Raw genomic sequence first — 22,226 nt, 5'->3', positions numbered from 1 at the left:
TCGTTGTACCAAAGGCAGTCATTTTTTTATTATGTTCTTCTTCAAAAATTTCATTTTTTTAAAAAGAGCATAAATTCAGATTACTTAGGTGAAACACTATTCTCAATTGTCTTTTTTTTTTTTTAATAAAATTTCCTGTGGTAAATTGCCACCGTATCTACTTTGACACGGTTTATATGCATTCCTTACCAGTGTATGTTACTTTTAATCTGATCTTACTTTCCCTAGTTTTCAGATTACACTTACTATTTGGAAATCGAACATGAGTAATAAAAGTTTTGTAACTTAGCTTTGATTTTCATTTCTCTTTTAAAAGCAAAATACTCTAAAAAAACTTTTTTTAAATGTTGTCCTTCTTCCAGAAGGGGCATCTTACTCTGGAGGACTATCAGATCTGGAGTGTGAAGAATGTTCTTGCCAATGAATTTTTAAATCTCCTTTTTCAGGTATGTATCCTCATTATAAATAACCTTTTGTGGGGGGGGGGGGGTATGAGGTGCACTCCCAGTAGTCTTCAGTCTTTTCTATTGTTATGGAATTCATACTCAAGTTCTTTTCTTTTTAGGTACAAGAGTATAGACTTTTACCAGCTAAGAGGAATTCGGTCTCATTATGATGACATGTCTTTAAAGTGCCTCAAAATCATGACCTAGAAAATAGAAAACTGGAGTGCAGCCGTTTAAATCAATTGTCTTTCTTACCCATTATGAAGCCTCTCACCATTAACTAAGTAACTTAAAATTCAAATGTTTCTGTACTTTTCTGTGCTAACCACCTCTTTCCCAGTGCTATTAGTTTAAAACTAGTTCATAAATAGAGTTAACTCTTAATTTTGCCAGGGGTGTATTGTCCATTAGTGGATTATTCCAGCTTGAAGGCTCTTTCAGTTTGGCTGCTCATTAACACGTCCAAGAAAGATTGGATGGGGAAGGCAGAAACAAATATCCAGGCAAGTGAGGTTTTTGAGTGTTTATGGTCTATACTTAACCTCTTTCTCTGTAAAATATGATGAATCAAAGATGGTTGTTTATCATCTCTAAGGTTTGGTCTCCAAAATAATCCAGGAAAGTCATCCTTTCTCAGCATGAGCATCTGCCAGAACCCCTAAGAAATCGGTGCTTGAGCATATTATGAAATATTAATATTAATCCACATACATAGATGAGCAAGATTGAGTAATGACTGGTTCCACTGCACATATGTCTAACACATGCTAGAAATACCACATTTTATTTTCCAGTAAAAGAAAAGGTACAATTTATATTTTGCTAAATGTTTCCCTTTCCTTTTCCTCTAGTTCATACCATTGTGGTGTGCTTATTAAGAATACAATTCATAATGCAGCATATTTTGAGAATTTTCCAAGAAGCTCTCTAAATCTGGGGTGTGACACTTTGAAGAACATGGAACTGATATACTTATAACAGTAATATTGTACAAATAGAAAAATCAGTCTTTCCTGAAAGTTAATGACAGATTATCTTTTATTTAGATCGTGGAACCCAATCTCGTAAGACTGGAATATCAATTTAAATCTATCAGTTGTTCCACAGTTTATTAAAGTCTGCTACTGAGATTAAAATTGATGGCTTCATAAAGCGTCTTCAGAAATGTTATGCAAGTCATTACCAGTAATGGAATTGAACATTGATCAGCAATTTAAATCTCATTTAAATTTTTCCTTAGTGGTGTATATTGTTTATTGATGTTTTGATATTTTCATTCTGCTGCTTCCCCCCTTGTTTTAATATAGCAGCTTTCTAGTCTAAGTCTTCTTGTCTGTCTTCTTGTTCTTTACTCGTAGTGTACTGATTGACCAACCTCTCTTTACCTGGTTGGTTTAAGTAATTTTCTTAAGCCACAGTAATTCTAGAAGAACATATTTGAAGTCATGAAGGGGTTGCAGTCTATGTTAATGAAAGGTAGAGTACCCTAACCCCTGAAAATAAGGAGGCTTGACGTATTTTCCTACTTTTAATTCCAAAGGTTTTCTTTCCTATTTTTGTTTATTTCCTTTATTTAAGCTACATAAGGTTGCTTTTATGTGGAAATATTTTGCAGGGTGTTAATCTTTTCCTGGGTAAGCACACATTTTAGCTATGTTTAAACTCTCACACCCACTTAATATGTATTTAAGAGCCAGTTTTTGTGCTAGGACGAGCTGAGCAGCTTCGTTTTTGACGAGAAGTCTGTTGTGGGAGATTTTCATTTGAGGAGATCACTCTGGTCTTGATACTCAAACTAAGGGTGCATAAAACAGAAAGATAATTATAGACCAATTCCACTAATGAATCAATGTAAAACTTTTAATAAAAGATTAGCAAGCAGATGATGGCAATATAGGCAAAAAAATTTTCACTATGACCAAGTAGCTTTTATTCCATGGACACAAAAGTCGTTTAAAATTAGAAAAATATTGTATCTACACCCAAGAACTAACATTAATTACCTCATTCTACCTCTCCTTTTCCCCTTCTCCTAGTGTATTCCTCTTTCTCATCACTTAATTTTATTTTTTTAGATATCATCCCATCATATCCAACTTCCAGTTGTGTCCTTTGTCTATGTATACTCCTTCGAACTGCCCTAATAATGAGAAAGTTCTCAAGATTTAGAAGTATCATCTTTCCATATAGAAATGTAAACAATTTCACCTTATCGCATCCCTCATGATTTCTCTTTTGTGTTTACCTTTTAATGTTTCTCCTGACTCTTGTATTTGAAAACTGAATTTTCTATTCAGCCCCAGTCTTTTCATCAGCAGTGCTTGAAAGTCGTTCTATTTCACTGAATATACATATTCCCTATGCAGGATTATACTGTTTTGCTGGATAGGTGATTCTTGGTTGTAATCCTAGTTCTTTTGTCTTCTGGAATATCATATTCCAAGCCCTCTAATCCTTTAATGTTAGAAGCTGATAAATTTTGTGTTATCCTGACATGCTCCATAATATTTGAATTGTTCTTTCTGGATGCTTGCAATATTTTCTCCTTCAGCTGGAAGCCCTAGAATTTGTCCATAATATTTCTGAAAGTTTTCTTTTTAGGATCTTTTTTAGGAGGTGATCAGTGGATTTTTTCAATTTCTATTTTACCTTCTGGTTCTAGAATATCAGAAGAGTTTACCTTGATAATTTCTTGTGACATGATATCTCAGCAGTTTTTTTGATCATGGCTTTCAGGTAGTACAATAATTCTTGAATTATCTCTCTTTAATCAATTTTCCAGGTCCATTGTTTTTTCCAATGAGATATTTCATGTTTTCTTCATTTTTTTTCTTTTTTTCTTTTTTTTTTTTTATGTCTTGTGCAGTTATTAGCTTTTAACTTGCCCAGTTTTGATTTTTAAGGAATTATTTTCTTCAGTGAGGTTTTGTATCTCTTTTTTCAATTGGCTAATTATGCATTTTAAGGTGGTGTTCTCTTCAGTGGGTTTTTGTGCCTCTTTTTAACATTTGGCGTATTCTGCATAATACCTTAAAGGTATTATTTTCTTCAGTACTTTTTTGTGCTGCTTTTGCCAAGCTGCTGATTCTTTTTTTTATTATTTTCTTGTATTGCTTTCATTTCTTCTCCCAGTTTTTCCTCTACCTAACTTATTTGATTTTTAAAATCCTTTTTGAGCCCTTTCAGTAATTCTTTTGGGCCCTGAGACCAATTCACATTTTTCTTTGAGGCTTTGGATATAGCAGTTTTGACTTTGTTGTCTTCTTCTGAGCTTGTGTTTTGCTCTTCCCTGTCACCATAGTAACTTTCTACGTCAAGTTCTTTTTTGTTATTGTTTGGTCATTTTTCCAGCCTATTTCTTGACTTCCTAACTCTATGTTAAAGTGGGGCTCTCCTTGCAGGGTGGAGGGGGCACTGTCCTAAGCGATAGGCCTTTCTTCCTGTTGTTCTCAACTAGATCTTGGGGATGTGTATGTTTTCAGTTTTTTAATGGTGGTATGGTCTAAGGGAGAGGTGTGGTCACTGCTCTCCTGGCCTGTACTCTGGTCTGTGAGTGACTGCAAACACTCTTTTTGATCCTAGAACTGTGTTCAGGATCCCTGCTCCCCTGTGGCCACAAGCTGTAGTGTGCTTGTGTTCCTCCTAGCCACCTGAGGTTGCCACCTATGAGACCTTGATTTGTATGTGGGCATTGCAACAGAGTCTTACACCCAATGCCAGCAAAGGGACCCATGTAGTTTCCTTCTGACCAGTTGTGTCACCCCCTTACCATCTGTGGGCTGGGAGGTTTGGAAACCTCAACTCACTGCTACTGCTTATTCAGTTACCCACAAGGCTTGCTGCTTGTTTCCTGGATCCTACCTTGTGCCAACACAGCCTACGCTGGACTGTGCTCTGCTCTCACCCTGATGCAACAGACCTTTCCTGCTAGCCTAAGTTGTCTTGGGCTGGAAAATTGTTTCATCCTGTCCTTTTATGGGTTCTGCTTCTCCAGAATTTGCTTTGAGACATTATTTAAAGTTGTTTGGAGGGGAATTTGGGAGCTTGTAGATGAGGCCTTTTCTCCGCCATCTTGGCTTGGCCCCTGACAGCTAATTTTCTTGAAAAGAGAAAGGAAAAAAAAAAACAGTTCAGCAAAATCAGTCAACACATCAACTTAATTTGACAGCATATTCATTATTCAACACTATTAGTTGCACACCTCTTCAAAGAAAAAAGAAAGGTACATTTTGTCAGATCTCCCAAGTCAGGCTAGGTTATTTATAGTTATGTTGTATTCAGTGTAATTTTTTATTGTTATTCCCATTTACATATTTATAGTCATTATATATATTGTTTTCCTGGTTCTGTTTACTTCATCATGCGTTAATTCATGTAAGTATTCCCATACTTATTTGAATTTTTCAGATTCATTTCTTTTTAATCACAATGCTATTCCATTACATTCATGTCCCATGGTTTTATTGAATGAAATTGGAATGGAGGCCCCTTCTAGCTCTACGTCTGTAGTACTAAAACCTGAGAGTGAAATTAGAGGTATAAACACCAGGAGAGACAAGGCAAAATTACACCCTTCCTACGATGGTATTATACTTACCTACGTGATGCCTTTTTAGAAAACCCTAGAGAATCATCTAAAAAACTAGTTTCTTCAGTGAAGTAGCAGCATACAAAAAGTCTTCATAATTTCTATTCTAAATTCTGGAGGTAAACAGCAGAAAGAAAAATTCCATTCAGATAAACTATGAAATGTGCGGATTACCTGGGGTTGTTAGCCTTCTAAAGCAAACTTAGTCTTAAATTAAATTACAAAATATTTGTCACACAAAGGACAATTTAAATGATTGGGGAGGATGTTCATTGTTCTGGTCTGATCTCACCAGTTAATCTAAACATAACCTAAATTAATTTACAAATTTAGTCTTGTATTAATTAAACTGTGAAGAGGTTACTTTATAGAATCAGACAAAATTATAATACAACTAATTTTGGATAACGAAAGGTCCCTAATACAAAGTAAAAGAGCAAAAGAAACAACATGTACGTAGGAAATTAAGTGCCATACTATTGCTGTAAGAAATGATGAGCAAGATTGCTCTCAAAAAAACCCTGGAAAGACTTAACGTGAGCTGATGCAAAGTAAAATGTATTGTGTACAAAGTAACAGCAGTATTGTAAGATTATCAGCTGTGAATGATGTAGCTGGTCTCAGCAAATGTAAATTAAAACAACTCTGAGGTACCACTTCATACCTATCAGATTGGCTAAAATGACAAAAAAGCAAAATGACAAATGATGAAGGGGATGTGGAAAAATAGAGACACTAGTGCATTGTTGGTGGAGTTGTGAACTGACCCAATCATTCTGGAGAACAATTTACAACTATACCCAAAGGGCTATAAAACTGTGCATCCCTGCTGATCTAGCAATACCACTACTAAGTCTGTATCACAAAGGAATCAAAGGAAAAGGACCAATATGTACAAAGGTATTTATAGGAGCTCTTTATATGGTGGCAAAGTATTGGAAATTGAGGAAATGCCCATCATGTGGGGAGATGACTGAATAAGTTGTGGTATATGATTGTGATGGAATACTATTATGTTTATAAGAAATGATGAAGGGGATGGTTTCAGAAAAACCTGAGAAGATGTATATGAATTGATGCTAAATAAAGTGAGTGAGCTGTTACATAGTAACAGCAATAATGTAATTATGATAAGCTCTGAAAGACTTAGCTACTCTGATCATTGAAATCCAAAAGACTCACAAAGAAAAATATTATTCACCTCCAGAGACACTGATCAACTCAGAGTACAGATTGAAGCATATTTTCTTTTGTCACCAAAATAAGATTCTATAGTCTGAGTTTTTTCCCACTGTTTGTTCATGTTCCCAGCCAATTACTTGATTTTTTAACTCTTTGTTAAGGTAGGGCTCTGCTTCCAGTGTGGAGGGTGTAGTGTCCCAAGCTTTACGGCTTTTGTGCAGCTATTTTCTGAGGTATTTCTAGGGACCTGCAAATTTTCAACTTTACCTAAGTGGTATGATCAAAAGAGAGGTGTTTACTCCGCCATCTTGGCTCCACCTCCTGAAACATCTTTAATTTTTCTTGCCCCTCCCCCCTTTTTAACAACGTGGCTGATATGGAAATATGTTTTGCATGACTTCATGTATAATTAACATTATATTGCTTGCCTTCTCAATGACTAGGCAGAGACTTGAAGAAGGGAGAGAATTTGGACCTCAAAATTTAAAAATGACTGTTAAAAAATAAATGTAACTTTAAAAAAAGAATAGGGTATATGAAGAAACACAGAAAGGTCAGTATACTAACTATTGGACTTGCAGCTTAGGCAGAGATTTCTTAAATTTCTTAGAGGAAAACAGATTTTCACATTTCACTGTGATTATGACCCTGGGCAAGATTCACAGAAGTTAAATTAATAGGGAAATGTGTGATATGACTGCTTAGCGTCACTTTCAATCATTATATTCTGGTGGTCTACACATTCAAGTGTTGCTCTCACCTTCTCTACTACTACTACTGCCATTAAGACTGGGCTCCCTTACCACCACTAGCGCTCCTGCCCTTCTTGTCTGTCAAAAATTTAGGTCTTAATGTACATAGTAATAACCACATTATGAGATAACTGATTTTGCTAGACTTGGCTCTTTACAGCAATTCAAGAATCTAAGACAACTCCAAAGGTTCGTGATAGAAATTGCTGTCCACACTCAGAGAAAGAAATATGGAGTCTGAATACGGATGGAAGCATACTATTTGCTCTCCTTTTCCTTTGTTGTTTTGTTTTATTGCTTCATTTTCATGGTTCCTTCCATTAGTTCTAATTGTTCTTTACATCGTGACTAATGGGAAAATATGCTTAACAAGAATGTATACGTAGAGCCTATATCAGATTGTACACCATCTGGGTGAGGGAGGAAAACGTGGAAGGGGGAGAAAATTCAAAACTCAAAATCTTAAGGAAGTGAATGTTGAAAAATAAAAATAAATAAATGAATTTAGGTCTTAGGTAAGAGAAAAATGGTAAAAATATAATATAGTCATTAATAAAAACTGAAAAGGACTTGTTTTTCCAATCGAACTTACTCAAACAAATCTGTTATCTCATTGAATTAGGAGTTTGCTCCAACAGTGGAGATTTCCCATCTGGTTTAACTCTTGTCCATGTTCTCTCAAAAATTCACCATTGAGCCATCCAGCTAATGTGCTAGAGGGCTTCCTTATTGTTTTTTTGGCCTCTGAGGAGGTACCAATACTCTGACTGTGTACATGTCATTCCTCACTCTTGACCAGCCTTCTCCTATCATATGTCATAATCTTTGATGACATTCTGTTTTTTCCTTTTCTGTAGAGTTCATATTTAGTCACATGTTGCAGCTTACTCACATTCATCATCCACATCCCCATTGTCCTTTGTATAATACTCATCTTTAGTTCTTTGTATACGATGATGTTGCTTGTCACTGCCATTTAGCAACATTGGGAAAATATTAGTTTTGAAAGATGGGACTTTGTTTTGATGGAAAGCTTTGCAGTTTCCTGAAAGCAATTCAGCCTGCTTTCTTCCTTTTCAGCAGCTATGACCCATCTAATTGTCTATCGTAGATAAACATATTATTGACCTATCATCAGATTGGCTAACATTCTGGAGAAGATCCAACCATTCTGGAGAAGAATTTGGGACTATGCCCAAAGGCTATAAAACTGTGCACACCCTTTGATCCAACAATACTAATACTAGTTCTATATCCCAAAGAGATTATAAAAAAGGTAAAAGGACCCACATGTACAAAAATGTTTTTAGCAGCTCTTTTTGTGGTGGCAGAGAACTGGAAATTGAGGAGGTGTCCATCAATTGAGGAATGGCTGAACAAGCTGTGGTGTATGAAGGTAATGAAATACTATTGTTCTGTAAGAAATGATGAGCAGGCTGATTTAGAAAAGCCCGGAAAGAATTATGTGAGCTGATGCTGAGTGAAGTGAGCAGAAGCAGGAGAACATGGTACACAGTAACAGCAACATTGTGCGATGACCAAATTTGATAGACTTAGCTTTTTTCAGCAAAACAATGATATAAGACAATCCAAAAGACGGAAATGATGGAAAATGCGATCTGCATTCAGAGAAAGGACTATGGAGTCTGAATGCAGATCGAAGCATAGTATTTACTGTCTTTTTTTGTTTTTGTTTTTTCTTTCTCGTGATTTTTCCCTTTTGTTCTGACTAATGTGGAAATATGCTTAGTATGATTGCACATATATAGCCTATATCAGATTGCATGCTGTCTCAGGAAGGGGTGGAGAGGAAAAGGGGGACAATTTTGGAACTCAAAATCTTATAAAAGTCAGTGTTGAAAACTATAAATGAAATGAATGAATGAAAGTAAATTACTCTTTCCCAAGCATTATCCCAACGGAATTTTTGAAGTTCGTAAAGGAATTCATTTAAAATAAAACAAAAAAAAAATCATATTATTGGAGAAGTCATGGGACTTCATGCATTCAGCATGCCACCTGCAAACAAGAATGTCTGGAAGACCTTATCATCTGTAATAATCAGCTTGGACCTTACCCTGAAAAACTCCTCCATCACAGTGACGGATAACTTTGACAAGCTTACCACCACCAGCTTTATATCTTTCCTGATGCTGATTATCAAAAGTTATTCAACATAGCTATTTCTTTTATTAAATGTTCCAAGGAATCCTGAATGATCTCATTGTATGGATGGGAGATGCTTTGATGTAATAAAAGGTTTTTTTTGCTAAATCAAATAATTTTTTATAATCAACAATCAATATTGACACAGTAGAATCTTTACATCTTTCAGTTAATTCTGATTGTAGAGATGTGATCCACTTTTGAATTTTACTTGTGAAAGCCTGTTTGTAGCTTCCTAATTCTCTCATTGCAGATTCCCTTAATTCATATGTAGATGACTCATAAAGTTTTGTATAGATGGAACAGCAGTTATTGTTGTTCTCTTGGTCACCTTTTGGGGGGGGGCATAAATAAGATCTGAGCTTCTGTCCACACCTTTGATATCTTCCCCTTCTTTGGATACCTCATATATCTCTCATTGCCTTCACAATTGTAAACTTCTAGCATGGAGCTTCATGTATACTGTACTTGTTTCAATCTGGCTACTTTTCCCATCTTTGTTCTCTTTAGTACCCTTTCTACTCACTGTATAAGCACTTAAAGTACTGTAATATTAGAATCTTCTTTCCTTGGTGGAGAAAACAGTTTATTGAAATGTTTTTTGCAAATCTTTCCCATTTCCCTCTGTAGTCCTTCCATTTTAACAAATCTTTTCCTTTCTCATAAATGTCAGTTTTATTCTCCACATTGTGATTTTAAAATCAGACTCTGTTGTGTTAGTTTTTCTGAAAACTAGCTAAAATTTTAATTTATTGGAATTAACTCTTTAGATTTTATAGGTAATTCATCAAACTAAGGCTTTGGCCTTATTAGTCCAGGACCCTGTCGGGGAAGCCAACCTCCTGCTTTGTACTTGTATTGCTTTTGTTGTGTCAGTGGTTGGCATATATTGTCAATTTTTACTTCCCCCTCCTTCTTCCTAGGTGTGCCATATAGTCCTGGGTTTAAGACCTGCTACTCCAGAAGAAGAAGGACAAATTATTAGGTAAGTATGGGATTTTTTGCTCCGTAGTATTCATTTCATTTGTGGCCAGCTCTAGTGAGAGAGGGAAAAGGAATAAGGAACAAATGTAATCAAAATTAGTTGCCAGTTAACATTTTTACCATTCACTGTTGACTCCTGTAATTAATAGTATATAATGAATGTTTCTTCTCAAATTGTTCTTTCAGATGGTCAGGGAATGAGGTATTCTGTTCATTTTTGCCTAACTTTGAGTTAGCACAGATCTTATTTGTGTATTGGCTGTTTAGAGAATTAGGACATGAAATATCTTTAATATTAAAATTGATACTGAATATAATTAAATCTCCCACAATTCAGAAGGCCCTTCAGGATCTTTCAGTACTTTGAAGTTGTTTTATGAATATCAAGTTATCAGTGTATAGTATAGTTGAGGCTGGAGGAGGCTTGGCTGAATCTGTTGTGGCTCGGCTAAATCCTGAAAATTGCATTTTTGAATGAATAAATGGTATAGTGTTTTCTTTGTCATTTTTGTTTTCCATAATATGACATAGGTAAAATATATAATTATTGGAGCATCTCATCTAAGGAATTCTGAGTAATATACCTCATATTCATGTAGTGCTTTATACCTTATAGAAACCGCTTAACTATCCTTTACCTTATTTGTTCCCCACAGTACCCCCTTGATAAGGTAGCTAGAAGTAGGTATTATCTCCATTTTTTTAGGTTAGGAAACTGAAATTTAAAGAAGTTAAATGATTTGGCCAAGGTATCATAAGTAGGAAGTTCTAACGGTTCATAGTATTTAGGTTGTTTGGAATCTCTTGAGGTCACTTGGTTGATCTAGTGGATAGAGTTCTAGACTTTGAGTCAGGAAGTCCTGAGTTCATATCCTGCCTCAAAAACCAACTCACTGTGTAACTCTGGGCAAGTTGCTTAACTTTTGTCAGTCTCAGTTTCCTCAGCTATAAAGTAGAGACAGTAGGGTTGTTCTGAAGAGCAAATGAGGTAATATATGTAAAGTGCTTTCCAAACCGTAAAGTGCTTATGTAAATGTTTGTTATTTTTTTTCTCATACACTCATTATTTGAACATAGAAGTACCAGTGAAAGCCCAGATTGTCACCTCTGCAATCAGCTGACCACTTTTTGTGCTTCATCCAAGCAATCCATTTGCCTCATATCAAACTCTTCAGTAGTAAATATGATTAATTAAAATGCTATCTTTTTTCTTTTAGGCAATTTGGGGTTAAGTGACTTGCCCAAGGTCACAATTAAGATGCTATCTTAAAAAATAAGAGTACAATTTACTTTTAAAAAAATTCTATTTTTCCTCTGTTCTCGACTTGTTTGAACCTCACATTTTCATCACTTTTAATGTACCTATTTATAGCTTTCAAGTGTTGGCAGATGTGTTGGAAGGTTTGTGTTCATTTTCTTTATTTTCTTTTAACCATTGTTGGAAAAAGAAGACAAACAATGAGACATAAGACTCAGTAGAGGCATTTAGAGCAACACTAGTTTTTATTATGTCTTAAGGTATTTCTATTTTTCTTACAACATTGTATACCACCCAAAGTCATTATATATGGTTCATTAATATAATCTTTCTTTTTTTAAGACTCATTATTTACAAGTAAAAAAGACAAGTAAAAATCATTTACTAGCTTCTACCTTGATTTCCATTTTTTCTACTTGTTTTATATCTAAAGAGGTAATTTGCTGAGCATTATCTGAAGGAAAGTGTATTAACTCACTTGCAATCTAATGAAGTCAAGTTTGTTACTGACATAATCACTTTTAAAAATTATTCTTTAATGAATTTTCAGTTTTATAAAATCCTTTCTGCGAGATTGACAATAGAGACAGGGATTTCTCTCATTAATTATACTGGTTCCGGATACTCCTAATTAGGTTTAAGAAAATTATTAATTTGAAGTTTTTCAACTTTAAGAACTCTTTATTTTTCTTGATTCCCATATTCCAATTTTCTATTTGACATAAATACATTGATTTATTTTTGTATGTGTAGGGGTTGGTTAGAAAGAGAGAGCAGGTATGGCCTGCAGCCAGGACACAACTGGTTTATTATCTCCATGCAGTGGTGGCAGCAATGGAAAGAATATGTAAAATATGTAAGTATAATCCCTCTTTATCTACACAGTTTTAAGTGCATATTCAGATCAATTTACACAACCACTATCCATTAATAAAAATCTTTAGTTATATGATGACATACATAGAACTCTTTCCATCTTGTGTAAGAGAAAAACTTTTACATGAGATAGTTTTTCTAACTTATACAAGACTTGGAAAGATGCTGATTTTGGATGATGTCAAACTTCAGACATCCTTGTCATTGTCTCAGTTAAAAGGGGGGATTATAGAGCACATCCCCTTTTTGGGGGGCTATCTTCCCATTTTAGAGTATGCCTATTTAAACATAAGAGAAAAGCATATAAATTTAAAAGAGATTTAGGTGTCATCTAATCTTAAATTCTTTTGCAGAATTTACTCAAGGGAATTAAGAAAGTATTCTAATCTAATTTTACTGACTTGGAATGAAGTACTTTTTCTGTTATAGGAATAGTGAGTGGATTTATTGGCATTACCATTCAAATCAGTAGACAACTGAGTTGAAGGGTATTATTTCTAGGTAAATAGTTAGCTAAGAAAGAGAGAATAAGTTGGAAATAGCATTTTAGTTAGCATGCTTTTAATGAACTAGTCCTTGTGTAGAAAGTACTATACTAAGCAGTGAGGTGAGGTAATTATAAATTTTAGATAACAGGTTCCCTGTCTTCATGGAACTTATAGGCTATTTGGAGGGGTAAGACACAAACACATATAATTATAATATGCTGCATTGTATGATAACTGCATTAGAAAGTTAGAAAAGGATATGTTATGTGAACGGAGGCAGTTATGAACTAGGGAGATCAGAGAAAGGTTAATTAGTATGAGACTTTATTGGACTTTAAAGGATGGATAGGAATTCAAGAGGAATAGGGAAAGGAAGGGCCTTCTAGACATTGTAAATAGGAAGAGCAGCAATTTTGGAGGCAAGAGGACATTAGATTGCCTATAACATAGGAGTACATGAAGGACTGTCATGTGAGATCAGACTGGAAAGATAAAGCGATAGCAGATTATGAAGGGCCTTGAATCACAGGCAGGGGAGTTGGGGCAGTAGGGAGCCATTAGAAGGTTTGGAGCAGAGTTGTTACATGAATTGATAGGTTATTCTGGTTATGCTGTGAATAATGCATATGGTGATGAGGTGGGAGACTTCTGGCCAGGATGACTGTTTGAAGAGAAGCACACACCTCACTCCCACATGCTGACTCCAGCAAAAACCTGAAGTTCACAGCAGACTGAATAATCATCCGTAAGTATAACTGGAAACTACAGTAAATGACTGCCTCTACCCAGAACTGCGCAGACCATCAGTCAAAAGCCCATGAACAGTAGAAAAGGGTTTACCAGCAAAACTCATGCCAGCATAGACAAATAAACTGAGAGCCTCTCAGCACCCAGTGAGGACCAGGTGTAGGCTGCCATTCAGGCTTTGTTACTGGATGCAGCAAAAACCGAAGCCTCCCCCAGGAAGTCCCCAGAAATGATCAGAAAGCCCAAGATTGGTCACAAACTACAGTCAGGACCTTGGAAGCTAATAGTAGCCACCACAACTGATACAAGTGTAGCAGTACTCATCTTGGATAGCTCAGTTGCCTAAGGGCTCCAAGGTCTCTAGTACTCTGTTCTGAGATGAAATAGAGGGCCCTGAAGATCTAGTGCTCTGAACTGCAAAGATATCTAAAGGGGTCTCATCCTGGTAAGTGGAGGTCAGTTTAGCAATTTAGGTGAACCAGATTAAAGTGAAGCAAGGCCACCCAAAAACATAGGAGGGAGTGGAGTGTGGCCCTGGTAAAAAGACTCCATAAACTATCGCTAGGTAGATGAATAAACCAAAGAAGACACTGACCAGTATAAAAATTATTCTAAAATCTGGATGTGCCTAAAAATCTAGCTTAGAATGAGAGAATAAATTCCTAAAAACTGCAGGCAAGAGACCCTGTGAAAAATGGGTTTTTCACAGGAGCTACATGATTACCAAAGAAAAGATTTTCTAAAAATAAAAATAAAAAAAAACAAACACCAAAACTCTAAGGAGTTGAAAGAAGAATAAATAGCTTAGAAAATAAAGTAGTAAATCTTACCCAAGTAATAGATTCCCTGAAAACTAGAATGGACCAAACAGAAATAAATGACTTCGTAAGACATCAAGAAATATTAGAACAGTATCAAAAGATTGAAACAATAGAAGAAAATGTAAGATTTGATATCAACAACTGACCTGCAGAATTGGTTGTGAGAGATTTTAAAAATTATTGGACCTTGAAAAAAACATGATTTTTTTTTTTTAAAGTTTGGACACTGTTTCAAACAATTATAAATGAAAACTGCTCAGATCTATTAGAACTAGAAGGCAAAGTAAAGATAGAATAAATCCACCAATCACCTTCTTAAAGAAACTCTAGGGGGCAGCTAGGTGGTACAGTGAATAGAGCACTGGCCCTGGATTCAGGAGGACCTGAGTTCAAATCTGGCCTCAGACACATAAAACTTACTAGATGTGTGACCCTGGGCAAGTCACTTAACCCCATTGCCTAGCCACCCCCACCCCCCCAAAAAAGGAAATGTCCCAGGAACATCACAGACAAAATCTAGAGCTTTCATTTCAAAGAAAAAAATACCAGCAAAATCTAGAAAAAAGCAGTTCAAGTTCCAAAGAACTACAGTTAAGATCACATGAGTCCTGGCCTTTTCTATTATAAATGAGAAGAAAGCTTGAACACACAGTATTTCAAAAGGTAAAATATATTGGCTTATAATCAAGAGTAATTTAAACTGTAAAGCATTATGGAATCCTACAGAAAAAAAAAAAACAAAAACCAGAACTTTAATGGAATACAGAATTTCTAAGCAGTTCTGATGAAAATAATAGAGGTGAACAGGAACTTTAAAATACAAACAGCAAAATCAGGAGATACCTAGAAAGGCAAATTTACTTGAGCAATTAAAAGGGACTGTGATGATGAGTGATAACACCTAATTGAAGGGGAAGAAACAAGTGTCCCTTCAGAATCTGACAGTAAAATAAGAAAAAGCATACCAATGGATGGTAAATCCTTAAGGGTTTTAGGAAGGGAAAGAGAAGGGAGGGTAAATGGAGATTAAATTTAGAACAAAGAATAAGAATAATAAAATTAAGAAAAAAGAATAAAGGGATTGAACTTGATGTTTTTCATAATTAAGGGATAATATATAAACACGGAGGAAGTGGTGGGGGAACTGATATCAAATGAACTTAAGTCTTATCTGAAATGGACAAAGGAGGGTTGAACATGCATATTTTGGTGTAGAAATACATCAAACTCAACAGAGAAACAATTGGGATTGGAGGAGTGAACTGTTTAAAATGAATGAAAATTCTAGGGAGGGAATAGTTGTAAGCAAAACAAATATCCTGATATTGAAGGAGGGATTCAAAGGAAAAGCAAAGCAAAAGAACTAGATGCTAAGGGAGATGTCCATCAGATGGGGAATGGCTGAACAAACTGTGTTGTGTGAATAGAATGAAATATTATGTTGTAAGAAATCATGAAAGATGATTTCAGAGCATCCTGGGTAGTATGAACTAATGCAGAGTGAAGTGAGGACAACCATGAAAATAATATTTATAAATAAAGTAACATTATAAAAGTAGACAGTTTTGAAAGACTTAATTCTAGACGAGGAAGTGACCATCATCTCTCCAGAGGAGTTATAATAAAACCTTTTACCTACCACTTGACATAAACCTAGGTTACGTACTCAAGATGCAGAAAGAGACATAACATTTTTGGATCTGGCCAAAATGTAGATTTGTTTTGCTTTACTCTTCTAATTCGTTACAAGAGTCCCTTTCCTCTTCTCTTTTTAATTAGGGGTTTGGGGGAAAGGGGGGGATTAGCAATTGAGTTTTTTTGTTGTTTTTGTTTTCTTTTTGGCAGTTGGGGTTGAGTGATTTGCCCAGGGTCACACAGCTAGTAAGTGTCAAGTGTTTGGTCTGAGACTGGATCTGAACTCAGGTCCTCCTGACTTTGCCACCTAGCTGACCCAAGCAGTTGAGATTTTTAAAAAGAAAGTCATTGGAACATTTTTTTAAACAGGCATTGAAGAGCTCAGAAGAAAGTTCAAAAGGAAGCACAGAGAAGCAGAATGGTTTTGAGAGCAATGATTAGAATTTACATATTTTTTAAAAAATCAGTCATTATGAAATTGAGCATCAATTTCATATAAAATGTTTTTTGTGTTCTGCCGTGTATATGGATATTTTTTAAGATGTTTTAAGTTCAGAATTAAATTTCTCTTAAATGAAAGGGGGGTGAGTGAAGGTAGGAAAATCTGTAGGCTATTTCATTAGTTACCTCAAGTGGTAGGTAATTAAAGGTTATACTTGATTGGAGGCAGTGGAAATGGAAAGGATGGTTCAAATGTGTGAGCTTTTTTTAAAAAAAAAATTTGTTTCTTACAATTACGTGTAAAAACAATTTTCAACATTTATTTTTTAAACTTTAGAATTCCATATTCTCTCCCTCCTTCCTTTTCCCCTTCCCCCCATTGAGGAGACAAACAGTTTTATATAGGTTATACATGTTCAGTCATGCAAAACATATTTCCACATTAGTCATGTTGTGGGGAAAAAAATATGGACCTCCCTCCACACCTATCCACCCCCAGAAAACAAGAAAAATAAAGTTTAAAAAAAGGTATACTTCAGTCTGCATTCAGACTCCATCAATTCTTTCTCTGGAGGTGGATAGCATTTTTTCATCATAAGTCCTTCAGATTTGTCTTGGATCATTGTATTGCAGAGAATAAATGTGTGAGATTTTATGGAGTTAGGCAGTTGATTGAATGTGAGAGTGGATAATGAGGGAGGGGTCTAAGATGTCACTAAGGTTGCAAACAGTCACTGAATGATGGTTCTAAGGACAAATTATTGAGATCAGAAGGAGGAAAGAGGTTTTCGGGGGGAAGGAATGAAAATCTTTGGACTGTTGAGTTTGAAGTGCTGGTGGAATTTCAGCTAGAGGTTATCTGAAGATGGCTGGTGAGGGCTCTGGAAGTCAATCAGAGGAGATACTAGAGCTCGAGATCTTTTTGAGTTATCTAGATTTTTAAATGATTTTGAAAATTAGTTTGACTTTAGGATTCATATACACATTCATTTTCACATCAGGCCTTGGAATTGGTGGTTATCCTCTTCCTGCTCATAACCAGGACTGAAGAAGGTGACTGATTCTTATAGTCTATTCTTTCCTTTTCTTCGTGTATAGGAATGTATGACACACAATGGTGGGACTATTCTTCTTCACAATATACCCCTCCCTAGGTAGGGAAAAAGGCACAGCTGAAAATTGGAGTCCAGTCAATTCTTCATCAGCACACTCCACCAAACCCTCTCCCCCCTAAGTTTTTTTGATATTTGTTTTGACATGTCATTTTTCCATTCAAAACAAAAACAAAGTTCTCTTTATTACCAGAATCTATATCACAGCCATTTTGAGAGACACTTCTTCTACCACCTATCTAGTGAGCCTTCCATAAAACAAAGAAAAAAGAAATCAAACCAAACCAACTGACACATAAACCAGATTAACTATGCATGAAACACAACATACATACACACACACACACACACACACACAGACAGAGTTTCCCACATTTCCAGGGCCAATTGGTCACTATAATTATCCAGCATTCAGCTTTATCTTGCTATCATTTTTGTTTACCTTGTTATAGTCATAACATTAATCATTTCCAGATATACCTCCTTCCCTTTATACAAAGCCTTCCCTTATAACAAAGGAAAAAAATAGCCAAGTATAACCACATAACACAGTTACTGTTTCTAACTGTGTAACACTCCACACCATAATTCCTTATCTCTCCAATGCCAATGAAATGCATTTCTGCATCCCTTCTTCATGACTGAAGTAAGTCATTTTAATTATATGGCATTCAGCTTTATTTTTATTTTCTTTTTATTTACATTGTTGTAATTTTGTTTTTTACTGGTTCTCATTACCTCACTTTTTATCATTTCCTTTAAATCTTTCCATGTTTCTCTCAATTTCTCATATTTGTCATTTCTTCCATCGTTTTCATGTACCAATTTGTTTAGCTATTCCCTGATGAGTAGACACCTTTTTTGTCTAATAATTCTTTACCGCCATAAAAAGTGCTGCTTTGATTTCTTTGGTATATAAATTTCTGGGTCAGAGGCTAAAAACAATTTAGTCACTTTTTCACATAATTCTTAATTGTTTTCTAGAATGATTGGACAAATCCATAGCTTCACCCATAGTCTGCCTGTTCTTCTGACTCCTTTACCATTGATTGTTTCTATTTTTTCATTATTGTCAGTTAATTAACAAACATTTTTTATGTACCTACTATGTACCAAGCACTGTTCTAAGAGAGAGGAAGACAAAAAGAAGAAAAATACTGTCCCTGTCCTCAATTTGTTGAATGTGAGATGACCTTTCACATGGTTGTTAGAGTTTGCAGTTCTTTTGAGAAGGAAATCAGTGTGGTGCAGTGGAAAAGGACACATTTGAAATTTGAGGGATGAGTTCATTCTGGCTCCCCTCTACATGTATCAAATTGGGCAAGTCACTTCACTTTTCTGGGATTCTTTTTCCTAATCTGTAATATGAAGAGGTCTCTAAAATCCCTTCCACTCTAAACCTATGAGCCGATAAACTGTTTTATGTCCTTGACTTACCTATGGGAGAATGGTTCTTAATCTCAGATACCTGTGTCAGTTTTACAAATGTCTTAGATATCAGAAATGCTAGTTGTAGCAACCTAGACCAGAGGAAGAAATTAAAAGCATAAACAGCAGCAAAGAATATATAAAGATTTCCCCATTTGTAGGTGAAATGATGGTTTTCTTAGAAAACCCCAGAGAATCAGCAAAGAACTGAGACAGTAGCTCTTATTGTAAATTCTTAGCAGTATTAGTATTGTATAACAGAAATCCTCTAAAATCATCAGTATTTTTTTTTCTTTGGTGAGGCTGTTGGGGTTAAGTGACTTTCCCAGCGCCACACAGCTAGTAAGTGTCAAGTGTCTGAGGCTGAATTTGAACTCAGGTCCTCCTGACTCCAGGGCTGGTGCTCTATCCACTTTGCCACTTAGCTGCCCCTGGTATTTCTTTATAATAATAACAAAACCCATGAGGAAATTTTAGAAAGAGAAATCGTATTCAGAATCACTGTAAAATGTATAAAATATCTGGAAATCAGTCTACCAAGTCATATCCTGGACTAAATAAATTTTAAAACAAGCCAAATATGTTCTTTTCTACCCAAGAGCATGATTTTTGCATTAGTCCATTGCATCAGAGAACAATTAAGTCATTCTAGGATCAGGCTAACTAAGGCCAGTCCAGTGATTCAGTGTTGGGAATTAAAATGCAGTGTGGTATTTGAAGATCATGAAATGAAATAAAATACTTTATGAATAACAAATTAAAAGTGTACTGCTCCTAATGTTAAAAAGGATATAAAATGCTTCACCCCCCTGGCTCCACATTTACCATGGCAACTAGCCACACTAAGTCAGGAAAACATTCCCTTAAGTCAGTAGAGGTTCTGATAAAATTTTTGATGCCATCTTTCCTCTAATTTGGGCCTTTTACTCCTTTGGCTACAAGGAAGCCATATGCCGCCCCACTCCTACCCATTCAAGTTCAGCCCAGCCTATATAAAACATATGTCCCTCCTACTACATAGGTAGAAGCATAGAGATCAATATACAGAAACATGCCGCTTATTCTTCCTTTTACTCCCCCTTACTGTAAGTGCTTTAATGGCTATCTGAAAAAAAAGCTGCTATAGAAAATGCTAAAGCTTTTTTATATTTTGTACTTTAAAAAAAATTAAAACTGACCAGTAGGAGGAGATTGGAAGAAATTGTTGAACGATATTAGGAAAAATTATAAATATGCTAATAATGGTTTCCAAAGTATACATCAGTAATTATAAAAAGTAAATATCTCCTAAATAAAAATGACTTCCCTTTGAATACAGATCACTAAACAACACCAAATGTGTATATTATTTAATTAATGATTTACATGATGAAATACATATTTATTATATTTGATAAACAGTGTGATAATGTATATTTTAGCATGCTTGAGGTACTGGATAATGATCTTTATTTTGAACTTGTGTCCTAAAGAATATGCTATCTGCCTGATAAGTTATTTAACATTAATGTGTTGGTTCTTTACTAAATACCACATCCACTGGTGTACTAATTTTCTCAGTTGGAAGATTTACAGGATTCATATAGTAGTAAAAGGGCTTTATGAATTCCTAAATGGAAGGAACAAAGGGAAGGGAATTATTGTTTACACTGGAAAATAAGCAGTTGCCGCTCAAAATGATTTATCCCAGCTTGCTATGATCCACTTGGGCTTTTGAATACTTGATTGTTTCTCTGTTCACTGGGTTCTAATTGATGTTTTCCCTTTATATATAACAAGCTAGGCTCCCCTACCCCCCTTTAATGAAATCTCTCTGTGTAGAAATGTAAATGGGGATAAATGGGGAAATCTCTTTTGTTCAGTCCCATTGTGATATGTTTGTGTATTTTTCCTACTGCTTGAGAACTTCCAGAAAATCCACCAACACCCTGCCAAGATTCTTTGATGCTAGAATATAGATTCTAAAACATAAAAGTTATAAAATTTGACCACTGGGAAGGCATTTGAATATATCTTCTTCAACCCTTTCATTTCCTGATGAGGAAACTGCAGCTGGGAATAAGTTAAAGATTTTTCCCAAAGTTTTTGACTGAGCTAAGGTCTAGAACCCAGGTCTCATTTGAGTACTTTTTCTGCTACACTACACTGCACTGCTTCGCATGTTGCCTAACCACTTTTTTTTGTATGCCTCAGGAATGTAAAATTGACACAATTCTGAACCATTGAGGTCACTATATTTTAATTACGTAATTTGGTTCGCTTATAATTAAGGCCTTAAAGACCCAGAATTGATAGGTGATTCATTTAACAAACATTTATTATACTCTTGTTATGTGCAAAACACTATGCTGGGCAATGGGGAAGCAAAGAAAACAATGAAACCTGCACTAGTACCAATCTCCCATTACATTCATATGTTTACTATGCTGGGGTAGAAAGACAAAAAAGAACAAAAGAATCCCTCACCTCATGTAGCTGATATTTGAAGTATGTACACAGATAAGGAAATACTCTCACTGTCTCTCTCTCCCTCTCTCTCTCTCTTTCTCTCTCTTTATCTCTCTTTCTCTGTTACACAATAACTCTGGGGGAGGGGAAGGCATAAGCTTCTGTTAGTCTAAATTTTCATGAGAGTGAGGGAATCTTAAGAGGTAAAAATGAGGGAGTGCATTCCCAAAATAGCTTGGGTAAAGGCTTAAAGATGGAGCACAGAAACAACCTGGACACTTGGGATGGAATATAGAATGTGTTAAAAGGAACAATATAAAGGCAGAGAGTGGTATTTTAAATGCCAAACAAGGGGGTTTTATCTCAAAGGTAGTAGAGAGCCACTGGCACTTCTTTAGCAAGGTGAATGAAATGATCAGATCTGTGTTTTAGTAATATGAGTTTACCAATTATGTGAGGGAGGATTGGAGAGAAGAGAAACTGGATCTGGGAAACCAGTTAAATGACTACATAAAAAAATCCAGGAAAAAAAAAAGTAATAATAAGGATCTGAATTAGTGTAGTTGTGAAGTGAGTGGATTAAAAGGAGTGGGTACAACAGATACTGTAAATATAATCAATAAAACTTAACAACTAATTGAATAGTGGAATGAGGGAAGTGGAATAGTCAAGGATGACTTTAAGATTATTAACCTGGTTAAAGAAAAGGATAACCAGTTAAAAATATCCAATAGGCAGTTGGTGAAAAAGCACTGGATCTCAAGAGAGAGAATGGGGTTGTGGATATTTTGATCTAGGAGTCATCTCTGTGGAGATGCAGTTGAGGGGCAGTGTGGTTCAGTGGAAAGGGCACT

The 22,226-nt window shown here is 35.5% G+C and overlaps 1 protein-coding gene across 1 annotated transcript in view; it reads left to right on the top strand.

Annotated features, from left to right (window-relative positions):
- The window catches only part of USP32 (ubiquitin specific peptidase 32), a 260,532-nt gene that overhangs the window by 165,712 nt on the left and 72,594 nt on the right, over positions 1-22,226 (top strand). Inside the window, exons 10-12 of the mRNA XM_027870297.1 lie at positions 363-446; positions 10,058-10,119; positions 12,130-12,232. Coding sequence (XP_027726098.1) covers positions 363-446; positions 10,058-10,119; positions 12,130-12,232 — 249 coding nt within the window. The remainder of the gene's footprint in view (positions 1-362; positions 447-10,057; positions 10,120-12,129; positions 12,233-22,226) is intronic.

This window comes from Vombatus ursinus, unplaced genomic scaffold, assembly GCF_900497805.2.
Source record: "Vombatus ursinus unplaced genomic scaffold, bare-nosed wombat genome assembly UNPS02014797.1, whole genome shotgun sequence".
In the NCBI taxonomy this organism is placed as follows: domain Eukaryota; kingdom Metazoa; phylum Chordata; class Mammalia; order Diprotodontia; family Vombatidae; genus Vombatus; species Vombatus ursinus.
This window is presented reverse-complemented; position numbering and strand designations above follow the sequence as displayed.